This window comes from Lissotriton vulgaris, chromosome 1_1, assembly GCF_964263255.1.
Source record: "Lissotriton vulgaris chromosome 1_1, aLisVul1.2, whole genome shotgun sequence".
Classification (NCBI taxonomy): domain Eukaryota; kingdom Metazoa; phylum Chordata; class Amphibia; order Caudata; family Salamandridae; genus Lissotriton; species Lissotriton vulgaris.
The window spans coordinates 2,060,736,332-2,060,752,773 of record NC_141685.1 but is presented as its reverse complement, the minus strand read 5'-3'; the positions used below and the strand labels follow the sequence as shown (position 1 = coordinate 2,060,752,773).

General features: G+C 46.6%; 1 protein-coding gene across 3 annotated transcripts in view; it reads left to right on the top strand.

The window, feature by feature from the left end:
• The window catches only part of AEBP2 (AE binding protein 2), a 510,714-nt gene that overhangs the window by 153,036 nt on the left and 341,236 nt on the right, over positions 1-16,442 (top strand). For all 3 annotated transcript variants that reach the window (XM_086920596.1, XM_086920582.1, XM_086920591.1), the window contains exon 3: positions 13,473-13,580. In XM_086920596.1, coding sequence (XP_086776722.1) covers positions 13,473-13,580 — 108 coding nt within the window. The remainder of the gene's footprint in view (positions 1-13,472; positions 13,581-16,442) is intronic.

The window sequence follows — 16,442 nt, the reverse complement described above, 5'->3', positions numbered from 1 at the left end:
TGGAAATAGCATCACATATTTCAGGCCCACGTCTTGCAGTCTTCGCTTCACTCCCTGAAATCCCATCCTTTGCCTTTGAACAAGGTGGGTGAAGTCCGGGTAGAAGCTCACTGTTGTGTTTTCGAACTTTACAGGGCCGCTCACCCTCGAGGCCTGCAGGATAGCGTCTCTGTCTCTGAAATGAAAAAGCCTGGCAATGATAGGCCTCGGAGGGGCACCCGGCCTAGGTTTCCCACCTGGCACTCGATGGGCACGCTCCACAGCAAAGAATTTGCTCAGACCTGTAGGGGCGAGGTGATTTAGGACGAGGTCTTCAACAAGGAGATCTGTTGCGGGATTTTCGGGGGTTTCAGGGACACCAATAATGCGTACGTTGTTGCGTCGAGCCCTGTTTTCAAAGTCTTCCATGTTGGTTTGGATCGGTCCCCCGCATAGAGGCGTCTTGGTTTTCCGCTTCTCATTGTCAGCTCTGTTAGCCATCTTGGAACGTGCGCCCGAAGGGGCCTGCGAGACCTGGTGAAAATGGGCGTTCACGAGCAGACCACCAGAGTCTTCAAAAGTGGGCACAAGTGGCAAGGGTAACAACGTAGCTCAATACAAAAGCACTCAAGACCGCCGGCACACGATGAAGAGGCAGAGCCGGGCTGGGCCTCGGGCAGACTGGAACCGTCTTGTGATCTGATAGTGCCAGGACCCAAAAAACGAAACTGAAAGTTAGTGCGTGGCTGTTGGGCGGAAGTCCCTCAGGCTGTTGTTGTTCAACTACTTCCCGGCGTCTTAGCTGGTCGAGCCCCCCGGCTTTGCCACGGGATGGGCCTCAAAAGTTCAGATCAACGTAACTGCGGTTCCCCAAGTCCAAATTAAATTTTTAAAAGAGCAAAAGTGTCAGCCGAAGTTCATCTCCGATAACCCATATACAGAATCAGGATATCTTCCAGGATATGTGCGAAGGGTGGCGAGGGTCTCTGGAGCCCTGTGCTCACGCGGCCATCTCGGATGCCCGCTAAGCCCCTCCCATCCCATTCTTGTTTAGCTCGATTTATAGCTTTACGGTAGTTAAACCTAGCTAGTCTGATATTGGCCATGTTCTTGGTTTTAATTGCAGAGGCCAGTTTACCATAGAAATCCCGGCACAGTTTGTTGTACCAATGTTTGCACCTTGGTTAACTGTTTTTGTTGTTAGGGGTTAATGGGTCTGGAAAAGTGTGTTTTAAGGCCAGAAAATAGATCTTCATGAAGTTTTGTGATCTCTCTATTAATATCTTCCTGGGTTGGGAGAGAGTGCTAAACTACAAGGGCCCGTGTGACTTCCGTGCTAATCTCTGCTAGAGCCCCAGGGTCAACAGCGACCCTTGCCCAGCGAACCCTACGTAAGTTGTTGGTGAGTAGGGCATCAGCAGTGACTAACACTGTGTGAGCTTCACGTCTGGGGGCACCGTTTAGCTGGAGGCTGACTACAAGCCGGTTGTGGTCACTTTCCAGGCGGTCCAAGATCTCCATATTCCTTAAAGTTGACCAGTATTCGATTTTTAGGAGGGCGTAGTTTATTCGGCTTTTACGTAGGCCGTTATCAAAGGTGTTCCTGCCTGTTTTGTCGGAGACAGTCCGTCCATTAGCCGCCCTTTAACCGCGCTCTAAACAGAGGCCCATCCACTGTAGGGCCGATACGGTCCATTTCTTGATGGGTATAAGATCAAGGATGGGGATGTTCCATTGGGCATCCGTTCTGTCTGCAGAGTTTCCCTGTCTACACTTCGAGGCTCGAAAGAGCAATTTAGGTCCCCTACTAATATTACATTAATATCGGTGCTAACTGAATCCAAGAACCCATCCAGTTTTAGGAAGGTCTCCGTACCACGCCCTCCAGGTTGGCCTCTATTGTATACGTTGACGATGAGGATATCAGGACAATCCTGGAAGTGCAACTGAAAACTAAAAGTCCAAACTGTCAATGACTAATTCTGTGGGTCTGCAGTTAATACTTCGCCTCACCCATATGCTAAGGCCACCTGAGGGTCTGCCCTTTGCCCCTCTAACTGCTGCTTTATAAAAGTTAAGATAACCAGGTAAGTACACAGGATCCACTGCCCAAGTCTCCTGAAAGGCTAGAATGTCGTAATTCTCCACCCAGGTAGACCTCTCTTCTATGGGAATTTTACTCCTTAACCCTGCAATGTTCCATGAAACCACAGTGAGCAAATGGGCGTCCCTGTCAACAAGCTCTTGGGGCAGAGACGTAACGTGTTGAGTATTCAAATCGTCGATGTTACCATAATTTAGACACCCATGCTCGCGAGAGCTGGGTTCCTTGGACATATGCTCTCCCATTTTCAAGGGTCCTCCCCAACCAGTGGAACTATAACGGGGTTCAAAGACAAAGAGCTAAATGGGTTCGTACCCAGAGCGCTCACTGAGGGAACAGAGCTGGATTTAGGTCCCAGTCTAAATTTCGACACAGGGTGTAGAGGCGGGGCAATGTTGGGACACTCTTTCCCTACACACAATTTCCTCTCCTTTAGGCTGCTACTAATTAGGTTCTCCTCCACGACAGTACAACCTTTCCCCCGAAGCCTAACGGGGCGTATGCGTTCAATGCTCACCACAAAAAGATTTGGGGTAAAAATATCGCCAATCAAGAGTAAGAATTCCTCTAACACTCAGATTTCTAGGGTGGTGACAAATGTGCCTAACCACTCTAGGGTCCCTAAAATTTATAATTATACAATCGCCCTCCAAATCCTTTGGTCTTGTACCCAACCAGTTCACCCTTCTACAGAGCAAAATTTCTGCGCTTGTGTAGGGAGGGAGAGACCTGTTTTCATTTAACCAAAAGGTGACCTTATTCTTGAGCTCCCTATGGGACTCTAGCTGCTCTTGTTTAAGCTCTGGGACTCCTGTCATAGTTACGGTATAGGGTGCTGACTCTGGGGGTAAGTTAATACATCGGGGCTTTGATGATCCCTCTTTTCCAGGGGGCTTATTCTCTCTATTTTGATCGCTACTATAAACTGTGGTAACCGACTTCCTTCTGCCATCTCTGGCAGGAGGTGTAGCTGCCTCATAGTGGAGACAGTGACAGAGGAGATTTCTTGGCCTTTGGGGGTAGCTGTATGGTGGTGTTGGGCAAGTTGACTAGGTGGAGTGGGAATGGGTGTACCGGTCGTTATATTCTTAGGAGGTACAACCACGCCTGGGGGTGGAGGGGCCCTGAGACCAGAGGGGAATTCTACAGCTTTTTCCAAGATAGCCGTGTTTGCTAGGACAATTCTTTCCAACTTCCCAACGTTCTCATTAAGTTGTTTAACTCTCTCGAGTAATGGAAGCAATAATGATTTCAATAATTGTTCCAGGGATTCCAGTATTCCTATAGGGAGATCGACTTCTACAGAATGGGAAAGAGTTGACTTATGGGTCCTACATCTAGAATCGTTTGTGGGTATTGGGTGCTGTGCTACTGGAGGAATAGGATGTGGCTGGTGTAGTTTTTTGAAACTTTGGCACATCTCTCCTTTTGGGACCCTCCCCCACGTTTTCTTTTACCAGCAATCGACTAGGATGGGTTTCCCTTTCCTATAGGTGGTGCCGATGGTGTAACTACTTGTGGCGGAATGGACATGACGTTAGGATTTGGTACAGAAGATCTATTCCCTAATATGGAAATACTATCTGAGGTGGAATCTAAAAAAGATCTGTTAGAAATATCATCCCCAACCTTCGCCAAGCTAGGGCATGAACTAGATTCACTGTCTAACTGCATCTTCTTTGTGGAAACAGCTGCCATAATTTTAACCCAAGAGGATCTCTTCGCCAATAGCTCTAGAGACAGCCTTTTTTCTGTAAGTGCAATTTCGTGCTCAAGGACAACAGCTGCTCTTGACATAAATTGGTCGAGCGTTCCTGACGAAGGAGCAGGGGGGCGGAGCCAAGCCTTGCCGTGGGGAGAAGACAAGGGAGCCAGAAGACGACACCTCAGCACAATCGAGGGAACAGCAGCAACCAATAGTCACTATCAAAAAGGAACCAGAGTCAAACAGTAACAGGCCGCTCCAATGCTGTTCAATTCACAGCAGGTAAGAGCAGTGGCGGCTGGTGACATTTGAAAGCAGTGGGGCGTAAAATCATTCTCATACTGCACTGTAGCAAGCGAGCGGGAACAACCCAAGGGGTTTTGGTGGGATAACCCCCCAAGAAATTTTTGACAAAAGAGTGGACAAATGTTGCATTTTCAAGCAAATTTGATAAACCAGGGAGGTCAAAGAAAGCAATTGTGAAAGTGCAGTTATTAAATTAATAAAGAGATGTCATAACATGCATAGCTGCGTATTCAGTATAACCACAGAGCTTCTTAACAGACTTTGAGATACAATGCATTTTTGAGTACAGACCCAGACATAGAAACTGCACCAGACTATGGGCCCCCAGACCAAACTACCATGCAGCAAGAATGCATTTATTTCAATTTATATCTAGATACTAAGCTGAGCCGTCCAAAAGAGACTACAAAAGTTACAAATTACTAATTTAATTATACCCTGTCAAGTCTCTTTTCTCATTCCATTACCATGTTTGTTCATGACACCTCAGGCATTCAAATTTCGGGGTGCACACATAGAATATTGCAAAGGAAGACTGTGCGAATGAAAACATAGCTTATTGCTGGTCTATAAGGAATCTTCCTCAAATAGTGCGCGATGGCGCGCTGTTGGTTACAGACAATGTGGTGATGTTAGCGTGGTTTCCATGCGATTGAGGGCTCGCGTGCTAAGTGCCAGAGTCAATGCTGACAACACCTTTGTGAGGGGAAGTCATTTCATTCCTTCTAATTTCCTGAAAACATGCAACACAGAAATATTGGGTCTCTCGCACAACTACACATTTATTATGCTACCAGCAAAGTTTAAAGAAACGAGTACCAACTCTGAAGGTATAGCTTCAATATCACAACCCATAGAGCTCAACAGAGGTTTTCATGCATTGGTGTGGCGTTTCATTGTACAGTTTTCACCAGGCATTATTTTGATACATTTCTGTTTTAGAAAAAAAAATTGTACTTTCACTTTACTTGTAAATCCCGATTCAAAAGCAAGCACCTGTTGGCGCCTAAAAAAGGATTATCGAGCCCAATAAAATATTGACCTATGAGTCGAAATAACTTTCAAATGGAGCTACATGTGTCAGTGTCTCCCATACAATCAGTTGACATTCTAATATACCAACAACTTTCAGAAAGTGCTTCAATTTAAGTAGATATAAGCGGAGAAGCCTATTAAAAAGCAGTTTCTCACTCATCGGATGTTGGTGGATATGGGGACAGCAACAGGTATGATCAAGGCATGACAGTGCTAAGCTGCACAGTTTGAGAGAAGCCATCAGTGCTGTGTTTGTGATGACGGCCTGAACATATCGCTAGTGCTCCGGTGTACGAAAGAACTGGCAGTATGTGGATGGGCTGCTAGGAATCGTAAGTCTTCAGCTCTGACTTAACCCGACCGCACTGTCAAGACAGCCATAACAAGAAGACTGTACACAGTTACATGATGACCAGAAATTCCTGAATATCACTCAGGGTCAAGGATGTCAGCCTAGTTCATTATTAATATTCACTCCCAGTCCCACTCATTACCGCAGCGCTGACCTTTCCACCTGTACTCGTTGTAGTTGCTCCTCACATCTCTCTGAACTCAGATCTCCGACTCTAAGATTAATAATGCATCGCCCGGCACCCTATGCAAAACTGTCTCGTCTCCATACATGATTTCAATGAATGTGGTCCCGGAGCAATGCATGATGCTTGCAGGGATTCAGGATAACAGCCAGGCCAGACTTACTTTGGACCTAGGGGGAATCAGTATACTGGAGTATAGGTAAAGAAACGCACGAGTCAGATGATTTACAGTACGGAACGAGTGAATAAGTATTTGATTGCAAAAAAAAACTGAAATATGAGTAAGCAGAACTGTAGCCAGACTCAGACACGGTTCATTCAACAGATCGGCGAGTCTCGCCTACGCACAGACAAGACGAGCATTGCATCACAATTGCACAACAATAGCCACATGGCTTACTACTGGGCCAGACCCCGCCACATAAAATATATATTTAAACAATCCTACCTGAGGTCCGACTCCTGAGCAGGCCGCGGGTCCGTTGGCGCCACTACAGACCCTCTCAGCTATATGACTTTCAGTTTCACACTTACTCTCTTCCGAGCAGCCAACACCCACGCGCTGCACCATCCTGCTGCAGCAGCCAATCCTGGCGCCACGTGAACAGCGCCACTGCGCCAGGATTGGATTACGAGCAGGACACTATCTGCCCTACATGAGACCGAGGCCCCGGGTCCCCCTATGTATCTGAGTGCTAAGGAGGGAGGGTGAGGGGAGGGAAGGTCTACTGTACGCTTGCGCGGGTCAGTCAAAAAATTGACTACTCCGGGATTCACAATGCGCAGTCAGCACCTCGCTGCCTGTCTGTGTGACCTGCCTGCCTGTCACTCTGCTGCAGCCCCGCCCCCCTCGGCCCACTTCCTTATGGATGCCAGATTCGGCCGGGCTTTTCCCAAAGCAGGTAGCGCGCAGTGCGCTCGGCTCAAATTTCATTTTAAAAAGTCTGATTTATTTTTTTAAAGTCATTATTCATGGCAGTGCAGTCGTCCATGGCTAGTGGGGCAACGCCCCAACGCCCCCAATGGACGCACCGCCACTGGGTAAGAGCGTGTTCATAGAAAGGTTCCTAACGCTGTATTTTCCAGCACAGCGTGAAGTTAATTACAGCCCCACCCGGTTCAGGAAGCCACTGGAGGGTCTGCTTACTAAATGCGCTGCGTGCAAGTAGCGTGCACAAGCAAAATCCAAAACCAAAGCAATATTGCAGGAAAAAGTACTCGAGAGAAGCGTTCTGACACTTCTCTGTATAAGCTAACATGGTACCTGAACGCCGCCCTGCAGGATAACACACGGGTGCTCCTCTGGTCTTTTGAAGTCCTCTGCTCGTTAGAAAATGCGGCTCTGTGGGGTGACGGTTGGTAGACGGTCCGATTCAGAAGAAGCACGCAAGTGCTTAATGGGTCTTTTGAAGTCCTCGGAGAATCCCAAAAGGAATGCTGATACCAAATCCCATACTGACTCAGTAAGGTGGTCAAGGTGCATATGGATGGCCTGTGAGACATGGGTGATGATTGGATGGAAAGGAGTGTTCAGTTACAGTTTGTTGAGTGAAATATGACTGTTGCAGGTTTGAAACATTGTAGGCATGTGCCAGAGAGGATGGTATGGTTGCATTTTGAAGTGAGTCAGAATAATACTCTCGGAGATGGTGAGCATAGGCTTGATTTTTAAGAGTTGTTGAAAGATGTAGGGCTGAAGGCAGGCTTAAATATGATGTCATGCTGCCTTTGCTATGCCCTGGAAGTGATGAATGGAGCCACATATAAGCGCTACCTATGTGCGCACATTTCAGTTTTTCTTTCTGCTCCTTCATACTCTGATACATAGCTTGCTCCTGCTGTTTTCTCATCGGAGTTTTCTTCTCTACAATTTTTCTAAAAATACGGTTCAAGGTGAACCCCCCTGGAGTTTGATCCTTCTCTGGTCATTTACAAGCAAATCTCTGTGACAGACCTGCACAAGGTATACTTCTTGTGTTTGGGCTCAGGGCACGACTCCATGTTGTGTGAAGTGTGCTTTCATGAATACAAAAGCGATGTGGGGAGTGTGAAACAAAGGTGGACATTGGCGAGCACCGTAAGAAGAAATGTAAGTCCCTCTAGAAGTTGAATACACAGACCTACTCCTGCTCTCTGGCACTCTGTATAACAGGTCCTCGTCGTAGTCTAAGTCTTCCTATAAGTTGAAGTGGATGCTCAAGAAGGCTAAGTGGGATTTGTCTCAGTCATGCCACCTTCTGCTAGAAAAGTTGTAAGGATGTCAGGGTGAATAAATTACGCAGCTGATTTGGGCCGTCAGTGACATGGCAACCGATTGCGGTCTTTACAGAGAGGTAGAATTATTGTAAGATTCGTAAGATCCTCCCTTTTCTCTGGGAGAAAAGGGAGGATCTTACGAATCATTTTAAGTATAAAAAATACTGATGATGCTACAGCGTTGACCTGGGGCCTAAAGGTAAGTTGGTCGTCAACTAAGACGCCTAGGTTGTTCACCTTGGTTACCGGTAGCGGTAGGGAACCCATCTCTTCCGGCCACCAGCAAGGGCTCCAGAAGTTCCCCTTTGCTCCAAAAATAATGACTTCCGTTTTAGCTGTATTTAATTTCAGGCAATTATCGGCCATCCATCTCCCTACTGACACCATACATTCCTGAAATTGCATGGCTACTACTTCTTCCTTGCCAGGCAGCAGTGACACCACAATCTGTCTGTCATCTGCATAGGAGGTTACATCAAAACCGAATGACCTAACAATAGGAGCCAGCGAGGTAACATATATATTGAACAGTGTGGGGCTAAGTGAAGAGCCCTGCGGAACACCGCAGGGCAACACAAATGGTTTGGATACAAAGGCACCCATCGCTACCCGCTGCTCTCTATTGGTTAAGAAAGCTTTCAAGATGTCCCATGCTTTCCCATGCATCCCACATTTCTTCAGCCGATCCATCAAAATCCCATGATATACAGTATCGAAGGCAGCGGATAAGTCCAATAGGACCAGAGCCGCTCTGCTTCCGAGGTCTAGTACTTCTCTAATTTCCTCCATGGCTTTGATCAGCGCGGACTCAGTATTGTGTCCTGCTCTGAACCCATGTTGGCCCCTAGAAATGCGCTAAGTTGATGGTTCATAATTTTTCCATTAATTTGGCTGGTAGTGGAAGCCTAGAAATGGGGCGATAATTATTGGGGTCAATTAAATCCAGATTTCCTTTTTTCAGCAAAGGAAGAACTGAAGCTTGTCTCCAGCACGAAGGAAACTGTCTGGACCTAAGCATGTTGTTAAAAATCGTGGTTAATACTGCAGCAATGGGTGCGGATGCCATTTTGGCTACCGTAGACTGACACAGGTCATGGGGAGAACCAGAGTTTGCTGTAAGAAGCAATTTATCTCCTCTGTGCTTACCGGTGTAAATTTCTGCAACTTGGGTCTTCGAACCTCTCCCTCTCCCACTACCACATTCTGGCCAAGGGTAGATAGGACGCTCCTGCCTGCGTCCCCAAAGAGTTTAAAAATAGTATTTATTTTAGTCCGAAAAAACTTGACCAGGGTCTCGCACAACTCTAAACTAGGTTGGGATCCCGGAACTTTCGGGGTAGCAAGGCGAGCAACTGTTCTAAATATTTCCTTTGAAGAATTACTGGCCGAGTTAATCTGGCTTGTAAAATACTCTTGTTTCGCCAGGAATATCATTTTCTTGTATTCAAGGAGGCTCTGCTTTAAATTCAGCTTATCTGATTCATTATAATCTTTGCGCCAATCCCTCTCCAACCTTTTACAGCCTAATTTAAACCTTCTAAGGTCATCCTTATACCAAGGAGCCGAAGGTGCAGCTCTGTGGGAGCGACCCCTATTTAATGGCACAAGCGTAGCACATGCTTGTTCTATTCATCCCGTGTAGGCCAAAGCGGCTTCCTCCACTTCTGATGGTAGCTCGTCCATGGATGCCAGCAGGAGAGTCTCCAAGCTCAACCCTAACAGCTTCTTCCACGCTCTCCCTCCTTTTTCTCCATCTTGGGGGGTTTCTTGAGTGTAATTTCAAACCTAACGGCCCTATGGTCAGACCATGAAACTGGCCATGTTCCCAAGAAAGCAAGTGATGGATGGTTAGAAAATATACCATCCAACAGATGTCCTGCGCTATGGGTGGGTCCCATCACATGTTGCTTTAGATCAGCTCCTGCCATCAGATCAAAAAGAGCAATGATCTTGGGGTCATTTACATTTTCTAGATGGAAATTAAAATCCCCTATCATAGTAAAGGCCTCCTCACACAGCCCCACCTCTAACATAGTTCCCACTGATGTTAGAAAAGCATTTTTTGGCCCTGGGGGTCTATATATCAGACATCCTTTAAATGAATGGTGGTTCGTGAGAAAAAAAGTTTCTAAGGAAAGGGCTTCACAGGTCTCTATCTGAATATATCTGAATATGCTGGAATGTAGCCTTTAGGGAGTTATGATATATAACCGCCAGACCACCTCCTACTTTCCCTTGCCTATCCTGCCTGTAACATAGGTAATCTGCGGGAGTAGCCTTGATTATATCCGGGCCAGAGGCTGCGTCCATACATGTTTCAGTGATGAATGCAATTTCAAGTTCTTTCTCAATTAACAGGTCAGCCCAGTCCAGGCTATGTTTCGCCAGCGACCTGGCATTTATAGATAGACATTTATAGATTAATGCATCTTCTCCTAGTGGCCCCTGTTTTACCCTCCTTCTATCCTGAATAGGAGTCATTAAGATTTTGGGGAATGCTCTATTACAAGACGGGCAGAACTCAGTCATAGTTGCACACCAACTGTCAGGATCGTATCGGATACAATCTACCTCCCCGTCAGTTTTTCTAAGGCCAATCAGGGTATCCCTGTCATAGGCAATGACGGGGGCCTTACCGGTTAATGAGTAGTCAGGGGTCCCGGCGCCGGGCGCAGACGGGCTCACCAGCTGCGCTTTCGCACCAGCCGAACTTTATTCTCTCCTAATGGAGAAAGACTAGAGCGCTACCCTGGTCGGTCATCAAAATGGCTGCCCTCCGCGGTAGAACATAAAAAATTACTCCCTGAGGCAACAAGACTATCTGTAGGTGTCCCTCTAAGCAGTTAACAAGTTGGTAGACTAAATAAACATTAAAAACAGGTCGCAATTAATCTTGACCAACAATATGTGCAAAAAAGCATTTTTCCTCCGACTGTGTGCAAAATCATCAATGTAAATTTTTGAAAGAACGGGACACTAGCTAGGATACTGCCACCTCTCCCGGCTCACGCCTCAGGGTATTCAAGGCTGCGCGTTCGCGCCAGCCCGAGATTTATTCTCTCCTAATGGAGAAAGACTAGAGAGCTACCCTGGTCGGTCGTCAAAATAGCGGCCCTCCGCGGTAGAACATACAAAATTACCCCCCGAGGCACCAAGACTATCGGTAGGTGTCCCTCTAAGCAGTTAACAAGTTTGTAAACTAAAAAAACATTAAAAACAGGTCGCAATTAATCTTGACCAACAATAGTTCTAAAAAGCCACCGCGATTTGTTGGAAAACTCTGCTTCAGCAGTCACGCCTCACACTGCTGCACGCCACACACTGCTGCACGCCACACACTGCTGCACGCCTCACACTGCTGCACGCCTCACACTGCTGCACGCCTCACACTGCTGCACGCCTCACACTGCTGCACGCCTCACACTGCTGCACGCCACACACTGCTGCACGCCACACACTGCTGCACGCCACACACTGCTGCACGCCACACACTGCTGCACGCCACACACTGCTGCACGCCACACACTGCTGCACGCCACACACTGCTGCACGCCACACACTGCTGCACGCCTCACACTGCTGCACGCCTCACACTGCTGCACGCCTCACACTGCTGCACGCCTCACACTGCTGCACGCCTCACACTGCTGCACGCCTCACACTGCTGCACGCCTCACACTGCTGCACGCCTCACACTGCTGCACGCCTCACACTGCTGCACGCCTCACAACACCACCACATCACTCAGGGACACCACCACATCACTCAGGGACACCACCACATCACTCAGGGACACCACCACATCACTCTGGGACACCACCACATCACTCTGGGACACCACCACATCACTCTGGGACACCACCACATCACTCTGGGACACCACCACATCACTCTGGGACACCACCACATCACTCTGGGACACCACCACATCACTCTGGGACACCACTCAGGTGCACAACCACATCACTCGGGGACACGGCCACATCACTCGGGGACACGGCCACATCACTCGGGGACACGGCCACATCACTCGGGGACACGGCCACATCACTCGGGGACACGGCCACATCACTCGGGGACACGGCCACATCACTCGGGGACACGGCCACATCACTCGGGGACACGGCCACATCACTCGGGGACACGGCCACATCACTCGGGGACACGGCCACATCACTCGGGGACACGGCCACATCACTCGGGGACACGGCCACATCACTCGGGGACACGGCCACATCACTCGGGGACACGGCCACATCACTCGGGGACACGGCCACATCACTCGGGGACACGGCCACATCACTCGGGGACACGGCCACATCACTCGGGGACACGGCCACATCACTCGGGGACACGGCCACATCACTCGGGGACACGGCCACATCACTCGGGGATACCACCACATAACGGGGATACCACCACATAACGGGGATACCACCACATTACGGGGATACCACCACATTACGGGGACACCACCACATCACACGGGGACACCACCACATCACTCGGGCACATCACTCGGGGACACCACCACATCACTCGGGGACACCACCACATCACTCGGGGACATCACCACATCACTCGGAGACACCACCACATCACTCGGAGACACCACCACATCACTCGGAGACACCACCACATCACTCGGCATCACAACAGCACTGTCTTTGCTTGCTACCAACAAGCATTGCCATAGCCAATAGGACTCACATTAGGAAAGTGTAAGCTATTGGCTTTGTGATTACCAATGCCAATAATTTATATATTTTCAAAGCCAACATATATTAAAAAAAATTGTCATTAACAATACCAATAGCTCACACTTTCCTAATGCAATACCTATTGCATTGCAAATGCTTGATTTCTATTCCTTTCTCTCGCGTCTTCTCCGTCTCTCTCTCTCTTCGCAACATCAACCCAGTTAATATTTGGCATCCCCAAGCTTCGCTGTCATATTATGATACATCCTTCCTTTAGTTGTAAGCAAACGGTTTACACTTTGCCACTGCTCTGTAATAGACAAACCGAATGAGTGAATTCTGGTATTATATTTGACATGCTTTGCAGTGCTTTACGGTTATATCCTCTTTCTCTTCTAAAATAATAAAAACCTGTTTGAAGAAAAATGAGCTGATCACCACGGCAGTCACCAAAGCGCTCTCATATTTCCTAGTTTGTTGCTTCTCTGTAACATGAGTTCTCATATTTGGGCGCGCTTTGCAGTTAGGTGTGACAATCAGTCTTTTCAGAATAATGTGTTCTCCTTTACTCTTTATAATGGGATGTGGGCAATTAGTTCTTAGTGCGTTTTATATAGATTATATGCGATGATGGAATTTGTTATATTCATGCCGAGAGTTTGAACCAATTACCGTTAATAATGTCCCTTGGTTATTTTGCTAACACAGTTATTAAAATGATTCAGACATTTTTCATGCGTGTGAATGATAGGTTTACGTCTGAAATCGTTGTAAAGTAATTGCTAGAATATCGAATTGAAAATAAGCTCGTAAATAAAAAATAGTTAATGTAAATATTTTTTCTTTACCAGGTTTTTGTTTGTTTGTGGAAAGGGTGCAAAGTATACAACACACCTTCAACGAGTCAAAGCTGGTTACAGAGGCATATGCTGACCCATAGCGGGGATAAGCCATTCAAGGTAAATTGTATGACTGACTCTTAGTGTGCTATAATATTAAGTTGGTCCTTTTGTAGCTTTCTTTCAAATTGTTGAAGTATTTTTTTCTCTTTGCTATTCCCAAAATATTCTTTTGTAAACAGTGAAAAAGTGGAAATAATAGTCTGATAAAATATGAACCAAGGGAAATGGTGTATAGTTGCTTGAAAATAGACGGTGGCCTACTTAGAAATAATGCAACAAACTATACCACAGCTGAGACAGTCCTTCCTAATGACTGTCGCAGGGTTCTCTGGGATAGGTTTCTGGAAGATCCTGGTATTATCGATAATATATCAGTAGAAGTTTCGGCAGCGACCAAGAAGGCAGAGCCACTACTGGATGATGTGGGGTCACTTGAACAAATTGGCGTAATCCAGGAGTCCCTTTTTACCAAACTTAAAAACTTTTTTATTAAACCAGGTAGTTTTAGAAAAACTGGTATGAACCACTTAGGAGCCAAATGGTATGACAAGTCCTGCCGTAAAGCACACAGTTCCCTGATAGCTGCCATCAAAACCAGGGTAACAATGGATATTAAAACAGAGAGGGCAAATTACAAAAAGGCGCTAAAACAAGCTAAGACAGAATGGGATGATCAACGCTGGCTAGACCTATATGAGGCTAGCCTCTCTACCAACCAGCTCAAATTTTGGCAGGTAGTGAAGTGGGGTGGGACAGGGGACCTGCAAGCCCCAGTTAATCATGTTGCAGCCGAGATCTGGGTTGAGCATTTCTCGGCCCAGTTCAGCAGTAAGGAGATGGGAATCCATATTACAGGGGGGAGTAATCGGCCTCCGACACCTGTTGCTTTTTGTGAATGCATAGTCTTTAAGGAATCTGAGACAGTGAATGCCTTAAAGCAGGTCCAAAATGGTAAAGCCCCCGGTATGGACTGCGTCCCAGCGGATCTTTTTAAGTATGATATGGAAAATTGGGTCCCCTACATAACCATTCTGGCTAATGCTATTGCCAAACGCGCTAGAATACCAGATTCCTGAAAAGGGTCTGAGATCCTCCCTGTGTATACAAAAAGGTGACAAGACTAATGCGGTAAATTACCGCCCCATTAGCCTTATTGACGCTCTGCAGAAGGTAATCGCTAGAATGTTGTTGGGCAGAATTCAGTTTTGGATGACTGAAAAAAATATTCTGTCCCCACTGCAGGCTGGTTTTAGGGTCAATATAAGCACAGTCGACCAAGTGCTTAGATTTGTTATGATCTATTGGAAGACTGTGTATTTAGGCGGAGGCACACTATACGCAGCGTTCGTGGATCTTAAATCTGCGTTTGACCTGGGCCCGAGAGAAAATATGTGGGCAGCGCTAAGGAGAATGGGAATACCATCTGACCTACTTGAGTTTACTATCAGGCTACATGAACAAAACTTTGCCAGAGTAAGATGGGGTAGCCAGGGTCAGGTGACAGAATCCTTTCCAGTGACCCGAGAAGTGAGACAAGGGTGTGTCTTGGCACCAACCCTGTTCTTACTCTTCATCAATCAAGTAGTACAGTTTCTCTCAGCTACACCGACAGATGCGCCAGTATTGGGTGGGACCAGGTTTCCTCTTTTAATTTTTGCCGACGATACCCTAATCTTGGCAAAAATGCAGGTGGGTCTCCAGACAGCAATAAATAAGTTCGTGGATTTTTGTAGTCTAAATGACCTCGAAATTAACGTTTCAAAAACAAAATTTATGGTTCTGACCAAGAACAAACCATCAAGGGGTCATGTAACCATGAATGGGACCACTTTGGAACAAGTAGAGGTAATGACGTACCTAGGGGTAGTAATAGACTACAGGCTACGCTGGAAGGAACAGATCGAGGCACTTAGCCTAAAATTTGCCCGTTTATCAGGGTGTCTTGTGAAAGAACAGCGTTGTTCCCAGACAAAAAGAGTTTTGCCTGCGCTTAAAATCTATAACGCAAAAATTAGCTCAGCCATACTCTACGGCTCGGATTTATGGGGAAACGGCGATCTAGTTGTTCTGGATAAAATCCAGAATACGTTTTTTCTTAGTTTGGTTAGTCTCCCTTTATCGACACCATCACTTCCCCTTATGTTAGATATGGGTTGTCAATCCATCAAACATCATGCCCAATATAGGACGGTTGCTTTATGGAGACGTATCTGGTCCACGCCGGAACTATCTATGTTTGCCAAGGAGATTCTGGATGTGAGATCGATACAAGGGGCAGGGAATATATCCTGGTTCACAACAATAAAGACTATACTTTTTAGAATGGGTCTCCATATGCAGTGAACAGATCCTGGAAATTATACTTTCCCGTCTAAAAAAGAATTTAAACTTTTATTCTGGGCCACAGTAAAAGAAGATCTGGTCTTGCTCTCACAGAAACCTAATTTGACAGGTACATTCCTGGTCCACAAAGTGGTTCCGCACATTGAGACCTATTGGGACACTATTACTAAAAGTACTGACAGGAAACTGTATCATCAATTTCGAGTTGGGACGTTGCCATTAAGGGAATTTACTAATAAGTGGCATAACCAACCGTTTCTGTACAGTTCCTGGTGTAGTGAGCAAAGCGAATCTTTAGGCCATTTTCTTTTTGCTTGCCCAGCATATTGCGTACCACGCCGGAAATGGCTAAAGCCCATATGTAGAAGGGTCAATACACGAGTGTGGGAAGAAGCGCTGTTAATTCTAAGATCTAATACAGCAGAATGGTTGTCCATAGGTATGGCAAAATATCTTGGATGGGCTTGGACCATCAGAGCCAGGTATCTACACGGTGATAAATGAGATATACTATTACTTCTGTCCAATTGATTGAACTTCTGTATTTTTATTAATCAGGAAAAACGTCTTTCTATG